Source organism: Manis pentadactyla, chromosome 13 (genome assembly GCF_030020395.1).
Source record: "Manis pentadactyla isolate mManPen7 chromosome 13, mManPen7.hap1, whole genome shotgun sequence".
NCBI classification, from domain to species: Eukaryota; Metazoa; Chordata; class Mammalia; order Pholidota; family Manidae; genus Manis; species Manis pentadactyla.
In genome coordinates this window covers 94,928,916-94,955,792 of record NC_080031.1, presented here as the reverse complement: position 1 = coordinate 94,955,792, position 26,877 = coordinate 94,928,916, and the positions used below count along the sequence as shown (strand labels likewise).

Sequence of the window (26,877 nt, the reverse complement as noted above, 5' to 3'; positions counted from 1 at the left end):
CTAAGGTGTGGAAGCAGTAGCCTAGCAGCAGGCAAATTACATCAAGTAGTTTAGGGTCAGGTGAGGATCCCGGCCATAGGAACTTCCATTTTCCCCACACATGCATTCTCTTGCCAGATCTCCCCCAACACCCCATGAGGCAGACAGGGCACATGGATTGTGCACAACTCCCATGTGGAGGAACCAGTGCCCAGAGGGATGAGGGGATGTTTGGTCAGTGTGAGTTCAAGATAAAACCTGAGTCCCAGCTGGGCTTCCCATCACCCTCCAAGTCAGCACTACATAGTAGTTTCTTACCAGTGAGCCAGGGCCCCGTCTTTCCCATCAGCTCCAAGCACCACACCTCAGAGATATTTGGTAGCTAATACCCACCCTGGTTCAGGGTCTCCCTGAAACCCCAGTAATTCCATTTCTGCATGTCTGCAGTTGGTGCCTGCACAGGGCCAGCATTGTGTGTGGTTCTGCAAAAAAGAATGCAGCTGCCTAAAAGGCCTTGGGAGAGTGCTTTGTGCCCAGGTGCTCATCAGGGAACCCAGCCAAATGCCCTCCTGCCCATTCCTCCCCTAGGTCCTGGCCCAGTACGATTCCACACTATGAAGCTGCAAAGGTCACAGGGACAAGGCTTACTGAGCCAAATCTTACGGTGTCCTGGCATCAGCCGTTGCTACTTCTCTCCTATGTCCCTGCCCTGCGTGTTATTTGCCCTCCTTTTCCTCAGAGTTCTATGTCCCTTCTCCTGGGTTATCTCTGAAAGAAGCCTTAACTTGCTTTGTGATGGAGGTGGCTCTAGCCAGTGGTAAACAAACTACAGCCACAGGCCAAACCTGTCCCACCACCTAGTATTTTAAATAAAATGTCGTTGGAACATAATGATACTAATTAATCTATGTATTGTGATGACTATTTTCATGGTACAAGGCAGAGTTGAGTAGTCGGCAGAAACTTTACAGCCCACACAGTCAAAAATATTTGCTATCCAGCCCTTTAAGAAAAAGCTTACTGAGTCTGAACAAGGTCCTCCCTCCAGAACGTTATGTCAGGTAGACTAGAACCCCAGGAAACCAGCCAAGCCTGTGCAAGATTGATTGGAGGGGCAGGTGAGCCCAGGTCCTAAAAACAGAGTAAGCCTGCTGGGGAAGGTGTTCCAGGGGGTCTCACAGGGAAGGTGAACACGGGCTTACATGGATGTACAAGGTCTGGGTGAGCAGCACAGAAGAGAGAGAATTCCTGCTGCCCAAGCCAGTGCAGCCCTGAGGCAGTTCCGGCTAAGCAAGGAGCCAGGCAGTAAGCAAATCTCTCACAACTGTCCGGTCTCTGTTTTCCTGGCCACCTTGCCAGCCTACTCAGCAGAGGGGCCAATCTCTTTGTCTTCCTGGTCCCATGCAGGACTTCGGAGAGGACGACTCCCTCTACATCACCAAGGTGACCACCATCCACATGGGCAATTACACCTGCCATGCCTCCGGCCATGAGGAGCTGTTCCAGACCCACGTCCTGCAGGTGAATGGTTAGTAAATGGCTCTGTGCATGCTGTCCCCCCACAAGCATTCCCAACATGCTGCTCAGAACCACCTCCTCCCTCCTACAGCCTGTTGTCTTAACTACCTGACCCCCAAATATCCCATATCTCTCAGAAGTAAAGGGGAGCAGTGGGCAAAGGACAAAGTCTGGCAACTAATTTCCAGGTCTGGCTTCACCAAAGCCTCCTCTGATGGAATTGAATCCTGGTGCAAGGGGATGAGTCATTGTGTTGCCTGAGGGTTTCAGCTCTGGGCAAGTTCATTCTGGATTCCGTGAGACCAAAAAATGACAACAGAACATTGTAGGTAAAAGGGTTTATACCCAGCTTTATTCCCACAGTGGCAGGTCAAATGCTAGAGTCCCGTCTATGTCAGGGCAAGTCTGCAAGCAGCAAGCTGGTCTCTGCTTCCCAGCCCCCCCACTGCCTCAGAGCCCCTGAGCCCTGGGCAGAGCTCTTTATATCCTTACAGTCACTCAGACAGGTCACGCTCAGCAGCTAAGGGCCCAGCAGGCACCCACAGAATGTGCCCTGACGGTGAGCAGCTCTGCTCCCAGAGCCAGTGAGAAGCAGGCACTAAAACCACTGACCTTCCAGGCAGCGAGCACCCATATCATTTGTCCAATCACGAGACATGGCTTCCTCCAACAGGGTCTGGTTCCCAACTCCCTCCCCAAGAGGCTCAGAGTCTCAGCTTGGGCCAAGCTGGCACAGAACCTGAGCAGGCTTGGGAGGTTTGCTTTGCTTCTCATGAGGCCCCTGTGTCACTGGGACTCCTAGAAACTGGGAAGCATTAGCCCCTACTGATGACAACATCAACAATTACAATAGCTGGTGTTTTCTGAGCACATATTCTGGCCAATCCTTATGATAATTCATCACAGTTGGTATATTTTAACTCACTTTACGGGTGAGTCTCTAAGGTCACGTGCCTGGGATCACATCTGGTGTCATTCTAGGTCCAGGGCTTGTGCTCTGCCCGCTGTGTCACATTACTGGCCGCCCCAACCTGATCTCTCCAGCCATCAGAACAAACAAGCCATCACAGTGCCATGGCAGATCAGCACCCCAGGGGAATTAGACTCACCCAGCCAAGCCCAGCTGGGCATCACCTGTCACCCAGTAGGGCTGAGCAGGGTGTGTGTGCATCAGGGAGTAGTTTGGAAGCTCCGAGGCAGCCCCAGATCCTTTGTGCCAGCCTGTGTTCAGGGCTTCTGCTCTGAGATAAAGTACAAAAGGTGCCAAGAATGATTACATCACAAGGTTCAGTGCTGCTTCCCTCTGGGACCAAGGGTGACAAGCCATTTAAGGACAACTGGGTGAGCTCAGTTGCCTCTGCATTTATCCTGAGGATGTTTTAGGGATATTTATATTCATACATGCCTAAGCCATATTTTATTAGTATTTCTCTTGGGCTGGGACATACTTAATTCTTTGGGGTTTTGTGGCTACAATGAAGTCTCTGCACTTCACCAGAAATAACCCTGGGCTTCCTGGTTATAACACCCCAGGCTGGAATACAGAGGCTGGTATAAGGTGCAGCCGGCAGGCAGTGTCTGGGCCTCTTACCCAGCAGGGGCCGCTCGGAGGGCAGAGCATGTGCTCTGCAGTGTGAAGAGGGCTTTACCATCTCAAACTGGCAAGTGGCACAACATGGTGCAGAGTATAACGCTGGTGAATGATGGGTTGCCAAACACCTCCTCATGCTTAGCCCCTGATCCCTCAGGCACTCAGACAAGCCTGGAGAAAGGAAATCAACCAGTATTCCCAGATCCTCAGTTCAGTCCATTAAACCCTGTCCCCACTTCACAAGAACGAAGGGCACAAGTTGAGGGTATGAGCCCGGTCCCCTTTATTTCCTCCAAAGCAAATCTGTGAGGTGGGAAGGGGAGCCCTCTGCTGAGAAAGTCCCAGGTGAAAGCCTGTTCTCACCTCAGGCTTCAGGAGGAGACTGGTCTTAAACACCTTAATGCAAGAAGTAGCAGGTCCGTGGTGCTAGGAGGGCCCTTTGGCCTTGTTGCCCCAGAATTCCGGGACTGAGCTCAGGATGTGGATGGGCCATCCCTCGCTCCCAGTGTGAATCCAGGAGCAAGGCCCAGACCCACAAACACCAGGGGGTGTTGCTGGATGCCAAGTAGAGAATAGGCTCTTCCACCAGATGGAAAGTAATCATGCAGCCAGCTTTGGAGAGTTCCACTGGAGCCCTCTCCCCACCACCCTCTAGCCCAGCAATGCCTGCTCTCCACTGAACAGGCTGCTCCTGGCCCAGGGGAGTCTAAACAGAGCAAAACCTTCCCGCTGAGATCCACAGAGGCCGCTTGAGATCATTGCCTAACAGCTGAGAGATTTAAGCCTTCTCTTCCAGCTGACCACCAATAGTGTCAGAGAAAGCTCCCTGGGACCTCGATTTTGTGTTCAGTTTTCTACCTTATTAATTGGCTCTCATGGCTGGTCTCCTGTGACAGCAAGGGAAGGCCATTAAGGTGGCCCTGCCTCCAGGAACCTACTGGGCCGACTCCCGGGCACTCAGAGCTGGCACTTGGGCTCGCTTGCGGGAGCTATACTAAAGTAGGCCTGGTGTGGCCTCCCTAGTGTTTCCTGCTGTCCAGGGAACAAGATATGAGGCTTTCCAAGTATTCCAGAAGCTCACCTTGCTGTGTGCGACTGGGAAGGAAAGAAGCCCTATCAGTGTGGAAAGACAGAAAGATGTTGTTGCAAATGGAGGGATATCAAAGGCACAATTACAAGCAGTAACATCTACTGGGTACTTACTCTGCACCATCCCTATTTCACAGATGAGAAAATGGGGGCTCAGAGACATTAAATGATTTGCCCAGGACCCCCAGCCCTACAGTTAGTAACTGCAGAACAGATCTTAACTCCAAAGCCCAGACCCTTGGCACCTGCCCCCGCCCGGGCCCTCCCACCAGGGCGTTGTCTTGTTGCTGTTGGAGAATCCAGATGTGGGATGCCGGTGGGGTCAGCAGGTCCATGCTGAGTTGCTGTGGGCTCAACTACGGGGAACAGGGGACAGAAACCCTGCCTCATGTATTTCTGCCCCTGGAGCTAAGCTCAGGCCTGGTCAGAAAGAGCTGCCTAGTGGGAATCTAATGAAGGACCGGGAGCAGTGACTGTAAGTCCCAGCCACCACCCTCAGTACGACCGAAGGTGGTGAGCCAAGTGGCGTGGTCACCCAGCCCCAGGTGGGGCTCAGCCGACCACTGCACACAGTCCTGATGCGGCTCCGGTCCCTGGGAGGGCTGGGCTGCCGTGGGAGGCTGCACAGGCAGGCGGTAGGCAGGCTGCAGCTTGGTGCCAAACGCCTTCGGGCAGGAGGAACCGTGTCCACTGAGACGGCACGTTCTGCTCAGGGCAGAAGGAATGCTAAGGTGGCTCACGAGGAAGGAACGAGAAGGCAGCGGCAAATTCAGCTATGGCACTTGTTCCTTTTTGCCATTCATCCCGAGCATGGGTCAATGGCATGAAAGATGTCCCTGAGCAGCAGCCTCGGGTGGGGTGGCCAGCAGTGCTGTTGGGGGTCCCGTTTGGTCCCCGCTTGGCCCGGCAGATGGCCTGCGGCTTCCTGAGTTCAGGCAGTGCCCGGGACACACAGGCAGGGGGTGACGCTCCTCCAGCTGCCTTCTCCTCGGTCAGAGGAGGGGAGCCTTACAGTCACTGCCCCGTACTTGTTCCCTGGACAGCAGGCAATGGCTTTGTGTTCTTGGGAGGCAATGCTAAGCAGGAAGGAGGGGATGGCAAAGGAGGAACTGAGGGCCCGGCCAGTTACCTGCCTCTCGCAGGGCTCGGAAGATGCCAGGTGAACAGCAGATGTGCTGGGGGCTAATGTGAGGCCTGTGGGCCAAGAGACAGAGTTCCCTCCCCTGGGAACTGGAGCGGGGCCGGGGCTGTTTGCCCGAGGCACAGTGCAGACCAAGCTGGCAACACCTCTGTCGTAGGGTCGATACATGAACTCTGAGCAGGGGAGACCTGGGTTCAAGTCCTAGTGCTGGTACTTCCTTGACACAGTCTTTAGGCAAGTAAACTAGCCTGTAAACTAGGAATAATAATAGTAACTCCTGCCTTGTAGGCCTGTGAGACACGATATGTGTAAAATACTTGGAAAATGCCTGGCACAGATGGAGTTCAAAGTCCAAAGTGGGACAGATATGGTGGAGATTTTGGTTTGTCTCAAGCCATATTTAACTGTAGTTAGTGAACAGGGATGAGCTGGTGGCCCCTCAGAGAGCCTCCAACCCATTATACAAATGCAAAAATAAGATTCAGAGAAACTTGCCAAGCCAGGAATAAAATACAGACTCCTCCCTGGAGCTGCCCTATATCCTTGTGGCCAGGGTGAGACCCTGAGCACAGGCTGGGCTGTCTTCTGGGGCTTTTCCATCCAAGACTCTGCTAAAGGGAACCCTTCTAGTTACCTACTTCCTCTCCCAAATTATTAGTATAACTTACCCATAGCCCAGGCCAGCCAGAGATGAGGCCCAAACACCGACATGATTTATAACTTCATGCAAACCTCCCACATTGCTTTCCTAGAAAGGATGAAGAACCTCACATAAATGATTAATCCTTTAAAATAAAAACACCCTCCAACTCTCCACAGTTCAGACAAGTAATGATTCATTCCCAAAACACAATAATAATCTCCCGAATCTGTTATTACTCCAGCTTGATACTTTTGTGAATGTGCCTCTTACTTAGGACATTTTTATGCTGCCTCTCACCTTGGAAATGATCGAAGTGTCCCAGAGAAAATGGGGCTTTGTGTTGCGTATTCATATGCATTCACTGAACGGTTTTGCAAGTTGAAAGGAAAATGAATGTGTTTACCCAGGACATATTAATTTCGAATTATTTTTAGTGCACCAATTAACACAAAAAGAGGGGAAGTCAGGGCCCAGGGAACACAGTGGGATCTTGGCCTTGGCGCTGGCAGAGGGCCGCGCCTCCGCCCCACCCCCCATTCTAGGACGGTAGCCGCTTTCTCTGTCTCCCACAAAGAAAATGCAGGACTTTCCTGATGGGGCCGCATTCAGCTGGGGCCCCAGGGAACGAGGTCTTTAATGCCTCCCTGCCCAGGGTTCTTCTCCTGCCCTCCCTGTCCTGGCAGGAAGCTGGATCCTGCCCGAGGTGGATGGGCACTCACTCAGGGCTCAGCCCGTCTGCGCCAGCCGTAGGCTCAGAAGACGCCTCATCACATATGTGGACAGTTTGGTGCTGGAGGCAAAAGATGCTCCCACCGAACTGACAGGATGATTCTGTTCTTTTTTTTTTTTTGTAAACGTCCTTGTGCCGGTTTTTCCCTTAGGAAGTAGTGAGGTCAGGGCAAGATGGGCTTCTCGATGGAGCTGCTCAGTGCCCTGGGGTTCGCCTTCCACCTCACAGGGCCCCTTTTTGCAGGACGCTGGCTGGGAAGACCCAGAGGCCCTAGGACCGTCTGCAGCGCCCCCTTCTATTGCTGCTGGCCTGGCTAAGCTCCTTTAGCCTCCTCCTTGCCATCCCCCAGGAAAAACCAGGGGAGGTCTGAGGTTCACAGGGGGTGGTGGCAGCTTCCTGTCCCCGTGAGCCCACAGGCATGCATGCAGGCCCGTACGTGCACGCTCACAGCACACACATGCACCGTGGTCTGCGCCTGGCCCTCCTCCGGCCTCGTCTCTTGGCCCCCCACAAGCCTGCCTCCACCAACATGTGCCTGCTTTCCAGACTCCTGGCCGTGCCCTGATTGTTCCCTTGGGGAGAATCGTCTTCCCGCACTTTGCTGCCAGCTCACCTCAATTTTCAGGTCTCAGCATAAACACAGTTCATTTAATACAGAATTCCTGAGTTTCACCGACATGCCAGGATAAGTACTGAAAACATAGCAGTTCAAAATAGACCAAAATCCCCATCCTTGTGGAGCAAGCCAAAGGGTGAAAAGGACGAAGAACGTTAAGAGGCAGAAGGAGATCAGGAGAGTCAGATAAACTTTAGGTAAGATGGCCCGCGAAGGCCTTACGGACAAGGTGACATTCGTGTCAGCTCAGTGAGAAAGCCAAGGATGCCTCCAAAGGATCATGGTCCAAGCAAAGAAGTGGAGCGGCCGAGTACTCAGGAGGGGTTCAGCCCCCGGATTGGGGGAGAAAGAACAGGAGCGCCTGGGGACGTGGTAAACGTGAGGTGTTGTGCAGCCAGCTGTGGACCTGCGTTTGGAGCCGAAGGGAGAGACTGGACTGGAGATGCACATTTCAGATGCCTTGTAGGGCGGGTGGCATTTAAAGTCAATGGCCTGGGGTAGGAGCAAGCGTAGGTGGAGCATGTCCAAGCAGAGCAGGACTGAGAGCCCGGGAGGTGAGAGACACCAGCAAGGAAGATGGCGAGGCCACCGAGACGGGAGGAGAGCCAGGAGCATGGTTCTGGGGCCGAGGCGGGGGACAGTGATCCGCTGTGCCAAACGCTGCAGACGGGTCAGAGGCCTGGCCACTGGGCCCGCCAGCATGGGGTGGCGTCACCACGGCCTGGAAGAGCAGATTCCAGCTGGTGGGGAAAGCCTGCAGACCTGGAACTGGCTTAACCAGGAACAAGGAGAGTAGTTAGAGCCGAGTGTGGACAACTCGTCAGGGTGTACGCAAGCAGAAAAGGGGGCCCAGCTCGGGGAGAAGTTGGAGTAAAGAGGCTTGGGGTTTTTTCCAAGATAGAAATTAAAAGCATTTTTTGGAAAGAGCCAGGAGAAAGGAAATTAAAAGCATTTTATGGAAAGAGCCAGGAGAAATGGGGAACCCAATGTGGGCGTGAGAGAAGAGGGCCACTGTCCACGGCACTGAGGCGGCCAGCCCACACACCACCAGTTTAGAGTTCCCAGTTCACTGGCCAACCATCAGTGACCTAAATCTGCTACCAATAAAGGGGCAAGCACCCACACATAAGAAAGGTCTGTATTTCCTTTGTGGGTGGACAAAGTGGATCCTGCTCTATTCTGATAAGGCCTCCTGAACCCCTGGCATCGTGCCCCCAAAGCTCCCTTCTGTTAATGCTCGCCACACTTGCAGTTAATCATTTAGTCACCATCTCCAGACAGAAAGCCCATGACAACAGGACCAGGGCCAGTCTTCTTCACTGCTCTGTCCATAATGCCTGACACTGTGAAATTAAATACCTGGCATTTAATAAATGTTGGCTGCACAATATTGAATTGATAATACTTGTAAATGTTGACAAAATTGAGTTTTGTAAAATCAGTCAAGATCATTAATGTGATGCCTGACTGAGGATGAGAATTCCCTCAGCCCTCCCCCTCTACCCCCACCCCTGCCACCCACCCCTGCCTCACCCTAACCTTCCCCACTTCCCAGCATTTGCAATTATAATATTTTGTAGCATCTGGCATGGAAAAATGACAGTCATCCCTCTCATTTTTTCAGAATTTCCTCATCTGTTCTTGCACACTTTTTCTTCTAGATAAATTTTAAAATTGTTTTGTCAAGACCCCACCAATTTATTTTAATTGGAATTTATTTCTTTAACATGGCTTAATTTTGTTTCTTAACAATAAATCTTCCTATCCAAGAACATATCCTTCCAATTACTCAAGTCTTAGGTCTTCAGTGAAATTTTACAGTTTCCTTCGTTTAGGTCCACTGTATTTCCTGCCTGGTCACTGCTGGTATATAAGTGAGCCATGCATTTTGTACATTGTGGTACTTACCCCCTTCTGTACTCATCGAAACTTACTACTCATCTGGAGCATATCCCGATAATACATCATTTTTCTCCATCTTTTTAATACCTGTACCTCTCATTTCTTACCTTCTGTTGACAATAGCACCCAGCATACTGGTGAGAGTCTGACATTGCCTCCTTCCCTTTTTCCTTTTTCTTTTTTCCTGGCTTAATGTTTCACCATTCTGAAAAGAAATGGTATTGTTCCTTCTTTATATATATATATATATATATATATATATATATATCCTCCATTGTAGGAAGAAATGGTATTGTTCCTTCTTTATATATATATATATATATATATATATATATATATATATATATATATATATCCTCCATTGTAGGAAGAAAATATCATTCTGTTCCGATTTTATGGAGTTTATTTGCTCCAAGAAATGGATTTTGAATTCTTTACAAAAGCCCTTCCAGTGTCTACCAAGAGAATTAGATGGTTTTTCTCTGTTGACTGCTTTTGATTTTGGCTATGATTAATAATAGGTTTCCTAATACTTAGCCATTGAAACATTATACTTGATCACAGCTATGTTCTTCTAATACCCTGCTAGATGTGATTTGCTAATATTTCACCTGGGATATTTCTTGAGTTTAGTTCCTAGTCATCTTTTTTGTGCTCTCTGACAAGTTATATTAGCTTTACGATGTAATTTGGAGCATCACTGTTGTATGCTTTAGGAATTATCTGTTCCTCAAATTTATGACAGAAGTTTCTTATGAAATTAGTTAGGGTACTTTTAGGTTAGTAGCACTTTTTTTAAACAGCTTTATTAAGGTAAAATTAATAAACAAAGAACTACATGTATTTAATGTATACAATCTGATGAGTTTGGACACATGCATGCAGCCATGATAACATCATTACAGTCACGACAGTAGACATATCGATCACCTTCCGAAGTTCATGTCCTTTTGATTTTCTTTTTTGTTCATTCTTATCTGTGATTAGAACATTTAATATGGGATCTACCATTTTAACAGATTTTTTCTATTATGTTATTATTTAATCTATTGTGCACAGTATTGTTGACTATAGGCCCTATGCTATACAGAAGGTCTCTAGACTTATTCATCTGACATAACTGAAAAGTAATGCTTTAAATTTTTTAAGTATTCTCTGGATTCCCCATCAATGTTTTAAAGTTTTCTTTTTTTATTGAAGTATAATTGACATTCAATATTCTATTCGTTTCTGTTGTACATCATAGTGATTCAATATTTTTATGCATTACAAAATGATTCCCACAGTAAGATTATCCATTACCATACAAAGGTATTAGACTGTTACTGACTATATTCCCTATGGTGTACATTGCATTGAGATGACTTGTTTATTTTATAGCTGGGAGTTTGTATCTCTTAACCTCCTTCATCTCTTTTGTCCATCCCCCAATTGTGCTCCCCCTTCTGGTAACCAACAGTTTGTTTCCTAGATCTAAGACTCTTTGTTTCTTTTGTTTGTTCATTTGTTTTGCTTTTTACATTACACATATTAGTGAAATCATATGGTATTTGTGTCTGATCTATTTCACTTAGCATAACACCTCCAAGGTCTATCCATGTTGTCACAGATGGTCAGATTTCATTTTTTTATGGGTAATATTACTTTGTGTATATATACCATATCTTTATTCATCTACTGATAGACATTTAGGTTGCTTCCAAGTCTTGGCTATTCTAAGTGATTCTTCAGTGAACATTGGGTACATATATTTCTTCAGATTTGTGTTTTCATTTTCTGTGGATAAATACCCAGAAGTGGAATTACTGGATCATGTGGTAATTCTATTTTTAATTGTTTGAGGAACCTCCATACTGTTTTCCATAGTGGCTGCACCAGTTTTCATTCCCACCAACAGTGCCCAAGGGTTCTCTCTTCTCCACATCTTTGCCAACACTGTTATTTCTTGTCTTTTTGATCTGAGCCATTCTGACAGGTGTGAGATGATGTCTCATTGTGTTTTGATTTGCATTTCCCTGATGAAGTGATGTTGAGCATCTTTTCATGTGCCTGTTGGCCATCCGTATGTCTCCTTTGGAAAAAAATGTCTGTTCAAGTCCTCTGCCAAGTTTTTAATCAGGTTGTTCGGGGGGGTTGATATTAAGTTGTGTAAGTTTTTTTAAAATTAACCCCTTATCAGTATGATTTGCAAATATTTTATCCCATGCAATAGGTTGCCTTTTAATTTTGTTGATGGTTTTCTTTACTGTGCAAAACCTTTTGTTTGATGTAATCCCTTTTGTTTATTTTAGCTTTTGTTGCCCTTGCCTGAAAAAAAGAGGTCCAAAAAAAATATGCTAAGATTGATGCCAAAGACCTTACTGTCTATGTTTTCTTCTAGAAGTTTTATGGTTTCAGGTCTTAAATTCAAGTCTTTAATTCAATTTGAAGTTATTTTTTAATATTGTTTAAGATAGTGGTCCAGTTTCATTCTTTTACTTGTAGCTGCCAGTTTTCCCAACACCATTTATTGAAGAGACTGTTATTTCCCTATTGTTTATTCTTGCCTCCTTTGTTGTATATGAATCAACCATATAAGCATGAGGTTTATTTCTGGGCTCTCTATTCTGTTCCATTGATCTATTACCTCTTTTTGTTCCTGTACCATACCATTTTGATTATTACAGCTTTGTAGTATGGCTTGAAGTCAGGGAGTGTGGTACTGCCAACTTTGTTCTTCTTTCTCAAGATTGTTTTGGCCATTCAGTCTTTTGTGATTCTATACAAACTTTAGGATTATTTGTTCTTCTGTAAAAAATGTTGGTATATTTTGATAGAGATTGCACTGAATCTGTAGATTGCTTTGGGTAGTGTGGACATTTTAACAATATTAATTCTTCCTATCCATGGGCATGGTATATCTTTCTATTTATTTGTGTCACCTTCAGTTGCTTTCATCCACATCTTACAGTTTTCAGAATGCAGGTCTTTCAACTCCTGGTTAAATTTATTCCTAGGTATTTTACTCTTTTTGGTGCAGCAGCAAATGGGATTTGTAATTCCTTTCTTCTAGTTCATTTTTAGTTTATAAAACAACGGATTTCTGTGTATTGATTTTATTTCCTGCAACTTCACTGAATTCATTGATTAGTTCTAATAGTTTTTCGGTGACATCTTTAGGGTTTTCTGTATATATTATCATTTCATCTGCAAATAGTGATAACTTTACTTCTTTACCAATTTGAATGCCTCTTATTTCTTTTTCTTGTCTAATTGCTGTAGCTAGGACTTCCAGTACTATGTTGAATAAAAGTGGTGAGAGTGAACATACTTGCCTGTTCCTGATCTTAGAAGAAAACCTTATAGCTTTTTGCCATTGAGTATTATGTTAGCTTTGGGTTTGTCATATATCATCTTACTATGTTGAGGCATATTCCCTCTTGCCCACTTTGTTGAGAACTTTTATCATGAACAGATGTTGAATCTTGTCACATGCTTTTTCTGCATCTATTGAGATGATCATATGGTTTTTAGCCTTCCTTTTTTAGTGGTATATCCCATTGATTTGTGGACATTGAATCATCCTTGCATCCCTGGAATAAATCCCACATGATCATCATCACCACATGATTCTTCTAATGGATTTTTGAATTGTTTGCTAATATTTTGTTGAGGATTTTTGCATTTATGTTCATCAAGGACATTGGTCAGTGATTTTCTTTTCTTGTTTTTTTTTGTAGTGCCTTTATACAGCTTTGGTAATCCTTGCCCCATCCTCCTAGAATGAATTTGAAAGCATTCCTTCCTTATTTTTTAATAGTTTGACAATGATAGGTATTAGCTCTTCTTTAAATATTTGGTAGAATTCATAGACATCTAGTCCTGGACTTTTGTTTGTTGCAGATATATTTGATTACCAATTTGAGTTAGTAGTAATTGCTCTGTTCAGATTTTTCATTTCTTCATGACTCAGTCTTGAAAGATTGGAAGTTTCTAGGAATTTATCCATTTCTTCTAGGATGACCAATTTGTTGGCATATAATTTTTCATAGAATTCTTTTATAATCCTTTGTATTTCTGTGGTGTCACCTGTAACTTCTTTTTCATTTCTGATTTTGATCCTCTTCCTTTTTTGATGAGTCTGGCTAAAAGTTTTTCAATTTTGTTTTGTATTTTCAGAGAACCAGCTGTTAGTTTCATTGGTTTTTTTCTATTGTTTTCTTACTATTTCCCTTATTTCCACTTTGATCTTTACTATTTCCTTCCTTCTACTAACTTGGGCTTTGTTCTTTTTCTAGTTCCTTTAGGCATAAAGTTAGCTTATGTGAGATTTTTCTTGTTTCTTGAGGTAGGACTGTATCACTATAAAATTCCCTCTAGAACTTTTACTGCATCCCCCAAATTTTGAATTGTTTTTGTTCCTGTTTTTGTTGTCTCCATGTTTGTTTTCTTTTTAAATTTCCTCCCTGGTCTTCTTATTGACCCATTGGTTATTTGGTAACATGTTATTTACCCTCCATTATTTGTGTTTTTTCCAGTATTCTCTTGTAATTGATTACAAGTTTCATACCACTGTGGTCAGAAAAGATGTACAATTTCAATCTTTTTAATTTATTGAGACTTGTTTTATGGCCTAGCATGTGATCCATCCTGGGGAATGTTCCATGTGCACTTGAAAAGAATAAAGTATTCTTCTGACTTGGGATGGAATGTTCTGTATAAATCTGTTAAGTCTGTCTGGTTTAATGTGTCATTTAACTGGTCTAATGTGTTCATTTCATAATGGTCTAAGTTCATCTGGTCTAATGTGTCCTTATTGTTTTTCTATCTGGATGATCTATCCCTTGATATAAGTAGTATGTTAAAGTCCTCTACTATTATTATATTATTGTCAATTTCTCCTTTTATGTCAATTAATATTTGCTTTATATATTTAGGTGCTGCTATGTTGGGTAAATAGATATTTGTAATTGTTATATCCTCTTGTTGGACCGATCCCTTTATCGTTATATAATTCCCTTCTTTGTCTCTGTTACATTCTTTGTTTGAAGTCTACTTTGTCTAATATAATATTACTACTTCAGCTTTTTCTTTCTTCCATTTGCATGGAATATCTTTCCATCCCTGCACTTTCAATTTGTATGTGTCTTTATTTCTGAAGTAAATCTCTTGTAGACCACATACAGATGGGTCTTTTTATCCATTCAGCCCCACTGTGTCTTTTGATGGAAACATTTAGTGGCTTATTTGAAGTCTTTTATGGTTCCATACAAATTTTAGAATTATTTGTTCTAGTTCTGTGAAAAATGCCATTGGTATTTTGAGAGGGATTGCTGTGGGTGGTTTTTAGATATTTTAACATGAACAATATTAATTTTCTAATGCATGAGCATGGAATATCTTTCATTGTATCTTCGATTTCCTTTATCAGTGTCTTACAGTTTTTAGAGTACAAGTCTTTCACCTCCTTGGTTAAGTGTATTTCTAGATATTTTATTCTTTTTGATTGAATTGTAAATGGGGTTATTTTCTTAAAACCTCCAATAGCTCATCATTAGTGTATAGAAATTCAACTGATTTCTATGTTAATTTTGTATCCTGTGACTTTACTTAATTCATTTATTAGTTATAATAGTTTTTTAGTGGAGTCTTTGGGGTTTTCTATGTATAGTTCATGCATGTCATCTGCAAATAGTGGCAGTTTTACTTCTTCCTTTCCAATCTGGATGCCTTTTATTTCTTCTTCTGGCATAATTGCTATAGCTAGGACTCCCAGCACTATGTTAAGTAAAAGTAGTGAGAGTGGGCATCCTTGTCTTGGTCCTAATATTAGAAGAAAAACTTTCAGATTTTTACCATTGAGTACAAGGTTAGCTTTGGGTTTGTTATACATGTGGCCTTTATTATACTGAGACATTTCCTTCCATACCCACTTTTTGAGAGTTTTTTATCACTGAGGTTTCCTTTTCAGTGATCCATTTCACTGAGATCCTATTACCTATAATAGAATACAGTATTTTCATTTTAAAAAATCTCCTCTATGTTCTTTCTCTATTTTTTCCATTGATAAAACTTGCCAGAAATCAGGCTATTTTATTGATTGTCTTGAACAGCCAGGTCTTAGATTTATTTATCAGTTCTCCTCGTTAGGCTTTCTTTTCTGCCTATCTCTATTGAGTCTTCCCTCACCTTAAGTTTACTTTGTGGTTGCTAGCAAACCCCCAAGTTTATTAACTCCCAGGTCTCGGCCACCCTGGGTGCTCTACTACCTTCTCCAACTCCCCACCAATCCAGCGATCTTAGGCCTCCCATTTCTATCTCTGTGCTCCTGAATTACAGCCCCCTGACCAAAACTATCTATTCAACTTGAACCTCATTCTTCCCTCTAGCAAATTCAGGGTGTAGGGAAATTTCCTAGATGTTACTATTTCTTTCCTCTTTGAACCAAGGGGAGTCAGAGAGGAGAGATCCACTTCTAAGCAGCCCTCTAAATATACCTTAGCAAGAGCCCCATTTGCCACCTCCTTCCTCAGTGGCCTGATATGTGAGAAGGCCCTTCTGCCATTTCCTGGAACTCTCCCCAAGAACTGCAAAGAGAAACTGGAGAAATGACTCCGCTACTATTGGCGTTGGGTCTCTGTGTGGCTTATCATAAGATACATTAGAGCTTATTTTACGGAAACAGCCCTAGGCCATCCTGAAGGTGGGTTCATATGCTTTGCCAGTTGCCCACTTTCTCCTCAGTGCACAGCTTTCTCCTCAGCCCTCAGCTTTGCTCATAGGTCAACCAGAGGGAAGATGTGAAACTCAGATTGGGTTGATCAGGTTACTGGCAGCCTCCTGAGGAGCTTTGATGAGTTACAGAGCCCGTTTCTCACCGTGAAGTCATGGAGTTTGTCTCCTGTCCTCGGCCCACCCAAACACCCATCACTGGAAATCTTGCTTAGGTTCCAGGATCAATACCATCTCTTCATTGTACATAAGCATCAATTTGTTCCTCCTCTGGTCCCAAAAAAATCTCCCAAAGCACTGGGACACTTGCTTTTACTAGACAATTGGAGCTTTCAGGTAACTGGGAAAATGTAGTGACCTGCTTCAGGAAGAATCCATCTCCTGCCTTTCCAGAAGATGAGTGATGTTTTCAATATCCAGGTACCTTTACATAGCTCTCTCAAATTCCTTTTGGAAATACACAGAGCAAAATGTATAAATAAGTAAGATCCCTTAATTTCATTGAAAATGACAATTATTTCCCAGGCCCAAATCTGGGGTAGGAGGGAAGATCCTCCAGACAGTATTCGCTTCACCCACGTACCTCCTCCACAGACAGCCCACACAAGAACAGCCAGAGCTCCGTGGAGGGGGCAGATGCCCGGCCCACTCGTGGTCATCTGATGAGCGGGCCAGGTCACATCCCCAGCCCTGAACTTGATCGCCAGTTCCCATGATTGATTCAAGAGCCAAGCAGCACAACCTTCCCTGTCACCCACGTTGCAGGGGGTGAGAAGTGGAGAAATAACAATGACCCACTGGAAAATCAATGAGCTTCCCCAGAGCAATGATATAATCAATATCCCTGCCAGTCAGTGCCCAAAAGTGCTTTGTGAAGCACTCTATGCAAGAAATTAAGCCCTGTCCAATGGCTTTTCCATAATGGAAATAATATATCTGAATTTTATTCATTCAAAAATAAATTTCAGCAGCTGTTGCTCTTTATGTGTAGCAGTTGAACAGCATTAAATATTTGGATGTCTTTCTGATCATATTTAGAATAATGATGAAAGCCACGAATTACAGGGTACAAAGCCTGCCATGTTTATTGCCTACAATCCATTTTACAGCCCTTTCTCTTAGGGCTTGAGTTGCTGAACAGGGTGATTTTAACCTGGTTACAAAGAGAACTCCAGAGCCGCCTCTCAGTTCACCCCTCTGAAGCAGGGTCTCAGGGCTGGAGGCCAGGTGACGGCCTTCTCTTACCAGCACTGACTCTCACCCACAGCACCACCAGTCATCCGCGTCTACCCAGAGACCCAGGCACAGGAGCCTGGGGTGGCGGCCAGTCTGAGATGCCACGCAGAGGGCATTCCTATGCCCAGAATCACTTGGCTGAAAAACGGCATGGATGTCTCAACCCAGATGTCAAAACAGCTCTCCCTTTTAGGTAAGAACCACCCTCAGTGTCTCTGTGCTATTCCCACCATGTTCAAGCTGGCACTTTCCCCAGGAATGGAAATGCGAGGCATGATCTGTTTCTAAGTCAGATGAGTTGGGAATGAATGAATATCTTCCCACATTTTCCTGTTACCCAGGCTCACATGTCTTGCAGGCTTTGTGAGCTCAATGACAGCTCCGAAGCTATCAGGCCCCAGGTGACCCTCACTTCATTTCAGCTGTTCCTGGCCTTCCTGGGTGTGTATTAGGGATGTTGGCTACCCTCAGTCCTGCTGAGGGGCTGTGTTTATAGTCTCTGCATTCTCAACGAAAGGGAGAGGGGAGGGAGGGAGTTGGGGTCCCAGCTGAGCAGACCACCCTGAGCACTGTCCTTTCTACAGCCAATGGGAGCGAACTCTACATCAGTAGTGTTCGGTATGAAGACACAGGGGCGTATACTTGCATCGCCAAAAATGAAGTGGGTGTGGATGAAGATATTTCCTCACTCTTCATTGAAGACTCGGCTAGAAAGACCCGTGAGTCCACTCTAGTCTTTGAGCTCCTCATGGAGCTGAGTGGGGGTTGTCAGGTGGGAGGAAGCTACCCGACCAGGGCCACAGCTGCCAAATCCCATGTCCTGTACACAAACTGGTGACAGAGGTTGCCCAGAGGTGAGCAGACCTTTTTGGCAACCTCAATTACTCTGGGAACATAGACAGGGAAGCTTTCTAGACAGGAGACAGAGCCCAAGACCTCAGGGAGGCCTGCATCTCCGAGCCCCAGTTCTGCTTCCTATTTACTATATGACTAGAACCTCTGCTCCTCAACCACAGAATTCCTCATACTGTCCAGCTACCAGGTGCTGCTGTCCCACCAGGGCCCAGGAACTGGGCTGTGCACACAGGCACATGTACCTTTACCCTGGGGACTGTAGCCCACTTGGCGTGCTAAGTGCGCCCTCCCTTGGGGCCACTCTTCCCCACGTGGGTCTGCAGGTTCATGGGATCATGAACATGGATGTTGGACCTGGTGGCCAAAGACTCTAAGCTGAGTCTTTATCATCAAAGGAAATAATCAGAAGTATTCCAGATGGTCTTCCTAGGAGAATCCTAGTTGAAAACCAGTGTGCTTCTGAACCCAGGACGTCTGGGAGAGATGTTGCTCCCTCTTTATCACCTATAGAAGTGGAAAATCTCACTAGCTTTTGTGATCCTTGGACCTGATTTCAAAGATTCATTAGGAATCCCAAGGGTCCTGAGACCTGGAAGCATTTGTCCATGTTCAGAGCTCCCCCAAGGACTCTTGCTGGGGCAGTGAGTGGTGCAGATTCTATATATGATGGACTCAATACCAGTATGTTCAGACACTGACTCGGTCCAATGAAAGTTCTGACACTGCTTTCTTCTTCTTTTGTTCCTTCCCTAATCATGTTCCTGCTTCCAATTTTCTGATGCTGCAGTTGCAAACATTCTTTGGCGAGAGGAAGGTACCGAGCTCACTTGTTGTGTGTCATGCCTGTGGTCACCTGGGTTTGTGGTTCCATGATGGGCCATCTTTTCATGAGCCACCATCAGCTTTTCCAGACACCAAGCAGCCCCCACAAGAGGGGCCCACGTGCCAGATTGGATGGGGTGGGGGAGGTCAGTGTCAAGCTCAAGTGGCACACACTGAGAAACAGATTCAACACCTATGAGTGTCTTTAATGGACACTAGTCCATTCAAATTTAAAAATGGAAAGTTTCCATTTAAAGCTGTTTGAAACGTCTGATGAAGCAGACTAGTTGGCAGGGATTCCTGGTCAGATCTGGGCCTTCAACGTCTTTCCAGTAGCTGTTATTGGTATTGCGGTTTAGTGTATACCTTGAGGAAATGCTGAAGAAAAAAAATCTACCGTCATTTCTATAAATGTATATTTACATGTATATTTTTTAATGAACAGGTTTTTTAAATTTGTATGTATGAAACAATATTAGTTGTTGAGCCATACAAAATTGCCACTTTTATGCATCAAAAATGGTCCAATACTGACAATTTCATATGGTTCACAGAATAGCAGACACAAGTGGGAGCTGGGTTCTGGAGCCTGACTCTGTTTGGGGTCCTTTGGGGTCCTTGTGCATACATGGCCCAGCTCTAACTCTGAAGCCCTCCATCAGAGCAGAGTCCAGGCACCTTGTGGTCACTTACTCTCCAGCTGGACAGGCACCAGGGGAGTATGAGAAGCAGCACAAGTGCACTAAATCTCCCTCTTTAAAAATACGCATACTTCCTGCCTTCTCTCTTCCTTAAGAACTTCACATGGTACTACCTGCAGCCTAGCGTGTGCTTGCGTCCACATGGGCAGAACTACCCCCTGAACATCAGGCACTAAAGCACACAGTAAATCTGGGAGCAAAACAGAGGCAGAGCCTAGAAAATGAGGAATTTTGCTGCCAATAGGCTTTAGGACTCCTTGGCAGTCGTAGTAACAGTCACTAGTCAGGGACAGTTGTCCGTTGATGCTGCTTGAAACTGGCTCCTAAGCCACTGTGCACACAGAGTATTTGCTCTGTACCTTTGAGAGGTGGTGTTTTTCTAAGGTAAGTTTACTGCAAAGGGACTCAAGTTTCAGAAATGGAGCCCTACAAAGAATGCAGGGGCCCGGGGGGGAAGGGGGTGTGAATTGCAGCTATAGAGGTCCAACTTAAGACCCACAGCTGCCTGGGGGCTTCTGGCTGGCAGGTACTACATTCATATTGGACAAATCCCATCATGCCTGGACAGCTAGCCGCTTATACTCTTCAAGTTAAAACTCAAGGTCTGCAGGCCACAGGGCACTCTCACACATGCAAGTGAGGCACCGAGAGTGCACAGAAGCAAAGGGAGCTCCTCTAGGCCCCCTTAGCAGAAGCTAAACTCAGACAGAACCTCCCAGGGAGCTGGATCACGAGGCTGGGTCTCCTGTGCAGTTAGTTATTTGCTGAGCAACTATTTGTTGAGCCTCACATTCCATTGCTGACTGTGAGCAAGCCACTGTGATCAATCCGAAGTGTAGCTACAGCTGCAAGCCTCATGTGGATTCTATTACAGTTTCCCTCTTAGGTTGGTTCTTCTATTGATCCATTTTCCAAGAAGCCCCTGGGGGCTGTTCCTGGGGGCTGTGGTTTTTGCAGGGTCTTTGACATCCCCTGGCCCCTCGGTTTCAGTGAGAGGAGTTTTCCAGGTGAGTTTTCCATAAGATGAGGTCCTGCTGGGGGCCAGAGAGATGGGGTCAGAGCAAACACAGGCCAGAATGCCCCAGTCCAACTTTGGGATGCTGTGGGGTTAGAGACATGGGCGGCCCATTTCATCTGGCTCTCGGACAGACTGCCCAGCACCCCAGGGGCCGCTGGGGCCTGCACAGAGTGCTTCAGGAGTACCTGCTTCTGCATCAAGCTGCTCGCAGGGGCGCAGGAGCCCTCCCACCCCGAGCCGCTCTCAGCGCAGAGCAGGGGGCAGCTGAGGCTGTGTCATGGAGTCAGGGGCCTCTGTCCACACGGAGCCACAGCACTGGTGCCTCCCAGTCACCAAGGACTCAGGGCCCAGAAACCTGCCCGCAGAGTCACTGGTACAAAGTAGAACAGCGGTTCCTGTTGGCTTGGTTTGTTTTCTAACTCGCTGAAACCTTATCCAGTCAATTAAATCAGTACACCAGTTTTCCAGCATGCTAGGAAAAAGCCAGTGTTTTATATATTCAATTTTCTTAGAACGTATCGAAATCTTTTTAATGTTCTACCTTCAAAAGAAATGAAAGGAGGAAGGAGGAGGGAGAACCTGCCTGTGGGCTGAATTCACCTTTAATGGGGAAGCAGGTGAGGGGCAGGGCCCAGAGCAGGCGTCCAGGAGGTCATCCCAGCTCTGGCACAAGGGCAGGTGGCCTCCGTCAGGCCCCTTCCCCTCCTTGGGGCTCAGTCTCTTGGTCTTTAAAACAAGGAGGCTGAACCAGCTGGTCCCCAAGGCCCCTTCTCTTCTCCCAGTCGCGGCAGCCCTGGGCGCAGGAGGGAGCGAGCAGGCAGTGCGGCCAGGCTCCGGGCCCTATTGCCTGCCGGGGGGGCCGCCCCAGAGAACCTGGTGGGGTGGAGGCTGGAGCAAGATTTCCTGAAGGAGGGTTTGCCAGCACAGACAGGCCAGGACTGGATCTGGACGAAGGAGAACCAGCCACGGTAGTAGAGCCCTATGCTCACACGAGCGGCACTATACATAAATGTGTTTGAAAATGAAATAAGAGCCTTTGCTTTTTGGCATCATCTGATCCATTCTGGTTTGACTAGTTGACCACAAACGACCAGGGGAGGCTTTGCATTTCAGAACAAGGAAGAACAAGTTATGTCAAAGCTAAGGCTGTGGTTTATTTGAAAACTTGTGCTGGTGGCCAGCCCTAGATGCCCTCGGGCAGATGTGCCTGTCTTGGAGCTGCAAGGACAGCCTGGGTACTGCAGAGCCCTTGATGTGCCTGCTGATCCACAGCCCTTGGCCGCTTCCTCTCCGTGCTCCCCACACTCCACCTGTTCGGCTCAGCTCACCCGACCTTGACCAGGACTTGCACTTGGTGCCCGAGCCAGATGCTCACAAGCTGCAGGTTTCACCTGTGCCGGAGACCCCACGTGGGCCCCCCGCACAGACATGCTGTGTTTGCCCCACCCAGGCCTCAGCGTGGGGAACATGTTCTACATCTTCTCTGACGATGGCATCGTCATCCTTCATCCTGTGGACTGTGAGATCCAGCGGCACCTCAAACCCACGGAGAAGATCTTCATGAGCTACGTACGTACCTGCGCCTGGAGTGCTTCTCTGTCACACACTGACAAGTCCCGAAAGGCAGGCTTCCCCCGTGTGCTGCTTGGCCTCTTAAATCCTACCTGCTCCTTGAAGTGTGGTTCCAAACGTGTTCCGGGGTGAGGGAAAGGCCTACAAGGCTGGGGGTTCAAGCTCATTCCTTCCTCCAGCAGCCACTTCAGCGCACTGAGCCTGAGGGGAATCCCAGGGTGTACGGGTGGCTTCCCGGCCTCTGCAAGTTCACAGTCAGATGCAGACAGCCTTGGGAAGGGACAGCGCCAAACAGGAGGTGGTGGAACAGGCAGGCTGCACTGGAAATGTGGAAGAGGGGCCTTTCCAGACCCGGGTGGGACAAAGTCAGAGACGGCTCCTGGGCTCAGTTTTGAAGAATGAGTAAGAATTGATGATGGGTTTCTAGAGGAAATGCCATGAATGTGGAGAACAGTGGCCTAAAACATCATGTCATGTGCAGGGAACTGCAAATATTCTATAGGCCTGGAGGGAAGAATGGATGTAGGAAGGCCTCAGTTAGGATGGAACTGAGTAAGGGTCCAAGATGGAGTTCAGAAGCTCTGGGAACCAGTGAAGGGTTTAAGTGGAGGACAGCCAGGAGGAGGCTGCTTTAGGACACACACAGGACCTCGGTGAGGGCGGCGATCAGAAGGGCTGGGCCAGAAGCACAGAAGTGAGTGAAGAGACTGCTGTGATCATCCAGGTGAGAATCAGTGGTGACCTGGGTTAAGCTGGTGGCAGAGGGAATGGGGAGGACTGAATATATTTCAGAGTCACCAACAGGTAGGATCAGCAAGGAGCAGGATAACCAGTGTTTCCAGGAAGAGGAGAGTGCCCTTCACACGGGAGGGGGAGCAGCAGCAGGGGCTCTACAAGCTGCGTGCCACATGCCGGGGCAGGGGACGCCAGGAGATAGGCCCCCTGTCAAGCAGATGAGGTTGGCCTATGATTCACTGAGTTGGCCTACGAGGTGCCCCCAGGACATATGCACAGGGACCTCCAGAAGTCAGCAGGGGAAACGGCAATGGTGAGCTGGAGCGGCCTGGGCTCCCTGGCAGGCAAAAGAAGTAGCCATAAGGAAGCCTGGAGAACATGGGCCACAGAACCCAAGGAAGGCCAAGTTGGCAAAAGGCAGGGGTGCTCCACCTTTCTAAGAGGTGAGTTTGGAGGTCCTCAGTGCCCCCCATCCCCTACAAGGAACCAGAGGAGAAAGCATATAGCATGTGAACACCCCGAGTGCGGAGGTGCTACGGACAAAGCATGAAGACAAGTAGAAAGCGGCAGTGTGACACGCAGTGGACAGAGGGAGTGACACGAGCTGGTAGCAAATCCAGGACAGCCCTGCCGGCCCTCAAGTCCCAGCTGCCAGGAGGCATCCCCCAGGCGGTGCTCCCCCACCCCACCCCACATCGCTGTCCCTCCCACCGGGACCCTACTTGGCCTTGTGCTGTAGTTTCTTGCATGAGGTCTGGCCTCTTCTACTGAATCCCAGCTACTTGATGGCAGAACTATGACATTCATGCAGAGTCATCTGAAGGCCATACCTGCCGTCGCCTTGGGGACACACAGTGAACAGCGACAGGCTTGGAGTCATGGAGGAAGAGGGCTCAGCCCAGGCGAGTTTCTAAAACAAGTTGGCTGCACTGCTGTGCTGGCTATTTTCATTTCTCACGTTTGTAGCTTGGGAATAGCTGTTTTCCTGGCTATTTCATTTGAATTCAACATTTTTTAGCACTGTTATCTCTGATGAGTTCGCCCCCACCCCCACCTCCCCACATAATAGCCATGAGTTCAGGAGTGGTCCTAGTTAACTTCTAGCAGTTAGGTTTAAATAATTGCACCCTGTCACACTGGCACTAGTTTCTCATAAATCTGCAATAACCTAACCATTGCTTGGAGGAAATCTCTCAAATCCCAACCAGGATTCAACTTTCCTAAGAAGTTAGAACAAGACAAGTGAGAGAGGTCCTGAAGGCATTCCAGGCAACCCAAGACCACCGTGAGCTGCGGGCGGCCCCATATAGCAGTTTCCTCATCTAGAAAAGGCCTGGACTCCTCTGGGAGGGTTGCAGTGTAATGACCTTCTTTCTAAAGTGCTATGGGAGGTAAAAGGAGAAAGCCCTGTTTCAATGCTACTGCAGTCATTTAAGAAAAATGTGGGGTGCAGATGGAAAGCAGATGAGCTCAGAGATTTAGACGTAGTCTCAATGGTCCTGGATGACTTGCTCGCGGTGAGCTGCATGGGAGAAGAAAGAATCAAAGACGGCGGTCATGCTGTGGACTTGGCTGGCCGGCTGCTGCTGAGGCCCCACAGGGAGGAGCAGCCAGAGAGGGGAGGAGTGGTCCAGGTGTGCCTGGCAGAGGCACAGGCGTGAGAGGACCCAGTGGGAATGGAGAAGGTGGTGCTGAGCCAGACAGATCTGAGAGCCACCGGCACAGGAGCGCTGGCTAGAGCCGGGGCGGCCAGGGGCTTGAGTTGGGCACCTGAAACAGGACCCTGGGGCTCACCAGCAGTTAAGGGACAGGCAGACCAAGAGGAACCACAAAGAAGATGGAGACAGAGCTGGGCCAGAATCCCGAGGAAAAACATGAGAACGTGTAACATAGAAAACAAAGGAAAAGGTTGCCTTTTTCACTCATTAATTCATTCAACGAATATATTTTAAGCACCACTCCTGTACTGGGCACTTTACTAGGGGCTAAGAATAAGGATATAGCAGTGAACAGACAAAAAGCCTGGTGGCAAGGAGCTTACACCCTAGGGAAAGAGGAAAGACTGCAGAGAGAGGTAAGTAAATGTAGAGTCCAGCGGTAACAAACATGCAGCAGGGGGAGGGGAGAGGGCTGGGTGCTAAGGTGCGGTCAGGGAGGGCCTCTCAGGAGGGGGACACTTAAGCAGTGACCTGAAGGACATGAGGGACGAAAGCAAGTATCTGTCTGAGCGAGAACCTTCCCAGCCAAGGGAACAGCCGATGCCGACGCACAGGCCCCAGGGCAGGAGGGAGAGCACAGAGGAGAATCACGGAGCCCAGGCTGGATGCACAGCGGTTCCTCAGGCGGCAGCTACTGGGGCTCCAGCCAGGGCGAGAAGAGGGGGAAGTGGTGAGGACAGGCCCGTTAGGCATGGTTTGAAGGGGAAGCTGAAGTGAGCGCGCATTGGGCGAGGCGGTGGGAGCCAGACAGTGAAGGAGTCAAGGACGGCCTCAGGGCTCTTGGTCAAGGAAGGTAGACAGTGCAGCTGCCTTTTTTTGAATGGATTGAGCAGGATTGGGAGGTAAGGTTGAAAGGGATTTTGGATTTGGAGATGCCCATTAACCAGCATCGTAGAGCTAGGTCATTGGCTTTACAGGTCTGGAGTTGAGAGAAAAGGCCTGAGCTAAACACATACGTGTGGGAGCTGTAAGCATGTAGACTGCATTTAAAACCACTGGTTCGGATAAGATTAACAAAAAGAGTGGATTTTGGAGAGAAATGCCATCCAGGAATGAATCCTGAGCACTCCCAAGCAGGACCGAGCAACAGAGAAGGATCAGCTGCTGGGGTAGCATGCAGGGCCGAGGGCCGAGGGATAGTCAGCACTGCACCTGACGGTACCCCAAGTTCTCATAAAATGATGGCGGAGGCTGGGCTTCGTAACTGAGAAGTCAGTGCTGCCTTCGGTGAGAACGCCGCTGGCTCTGTGGTGAGGACTAAAGCCGGAGGGTGCGGGAGCGAGAGGGAGGAAAGGAGGCAGAGAAGAGTACAGGCAGCCCGTCCCATGTCTGGCCATGCACAGAATTGTTTAGATGATGGGGGTGAGTACAGGGAAAAGGTAGCCCCTAAGAGCAGAAGGCTTCAGGGCTGCGTGCTTCTGAGAGGACCGCTAAGGGGGTTACAGCCTCAGGAGGGGAAAAGATGACAGGCAGGCTAAGTGAGAAGCAGCCTGAGACCTAAATGCCAAGGGAGAGTCCCATTCTGGGAGAGCGGTGATGTGGGGTGGTTCATGTGCCATGCTCTGTGGCTCCAAAGGATTCTGAGAGAAGGAAGAAAGCGACAGAGGAGGGCCAGGGGAGAGGGCACCCAGAGAGGGCAGGGGGCAGGCGATGAAGAGGCTATATGGCAGCTTATCTCCTTTACAGGAAGAAATCTGTCCTCACGGGGAAGGAAATGTTACCCAGCCATGCCAGTGGGCATCGGCCGTGAACGTCAGGCACCGGTACATCTACGTGGCCCAGCCGACACTGAGCAGAGTCCTCGTGGTTGACGTGCAAGCCCAGAAAGTCCTACAGGTATATCTCCTAAGGGGGGGGGGGGGGGTACTTCCGGTTCTGGGTGCAGCTGGACACATCCTTCCTTGCTTTCTGCGCACCTCCAGCTCCTACGAGAGATGGTCAGACTTGGGGTAGGAGGAGAAACAAAGAAGATTCATGTGCAACTGTTCCTCAAGTTTTATTGCCTACTCTGTACCAAGCACTGTTCTAGGTTCTTGGAAAATAGCCATGAATGAGCAATGAGGTCGGTCCTATATTCTAGACAAGGAGACAGACCATAAATCAGAATTTGAGGGATCTTTACATAGTAAGAGCTATTTACAGGCTAAATGGACAGAAGAATTGGAAGCCTGTTTTAAATTGGCCCTCACTCTAGAGGTGAACAGAACCAGAGATCCAAATGCCACGTGGGATTCCCACTCTGGGAGCAGAGGGAAGGCCTGGGGGGCCAAGTGGGGCCAAGTCAGGGGTTGACAAAGGTC

The 26,877-nt window shown here is 47.5% G+C and overlaps 1 protein-coding gene across 4 annotated transcripts in view; it reads left to right on the top strand.

The window, feature by feature from the left end:
• Positions 1-26,877, top strand: part of FSTL4 (follistatin like 4) — a 428,422-nt gene that overhangs the window by 381,048 nt on the left and 20,497 nt on the right. For all 4 annotated transcript variants that reach the window (XM_036907566.2, XM_057490874.1, XM_057490875.1 and 1 more), the window contains 6 exons: positions 1,387-1,507; positions 17,188-17,349; positions 17,741-17,875; positions 18,799-18,825; positions 22,003-22,121; positions 26,264-26,413. In XM_036907566.2, coding sequence (XP_036763461.2) covers positions 1,387-1,507; positions 17,188-17,349; positions 17,741-17,875; positions 18,799-18,825; positions 22,003-22,121; positions 26,264-26,413 — 714 coding nt within the window. The remainder of the gene's footprint in view (positions 1-1,386; positions 1,508-17,187; positions 17,350-17,740; positions 17,876-18,798; positions 18,826-22,002; positions 22,122-26,263; positions 26,414-26,877) is intronic.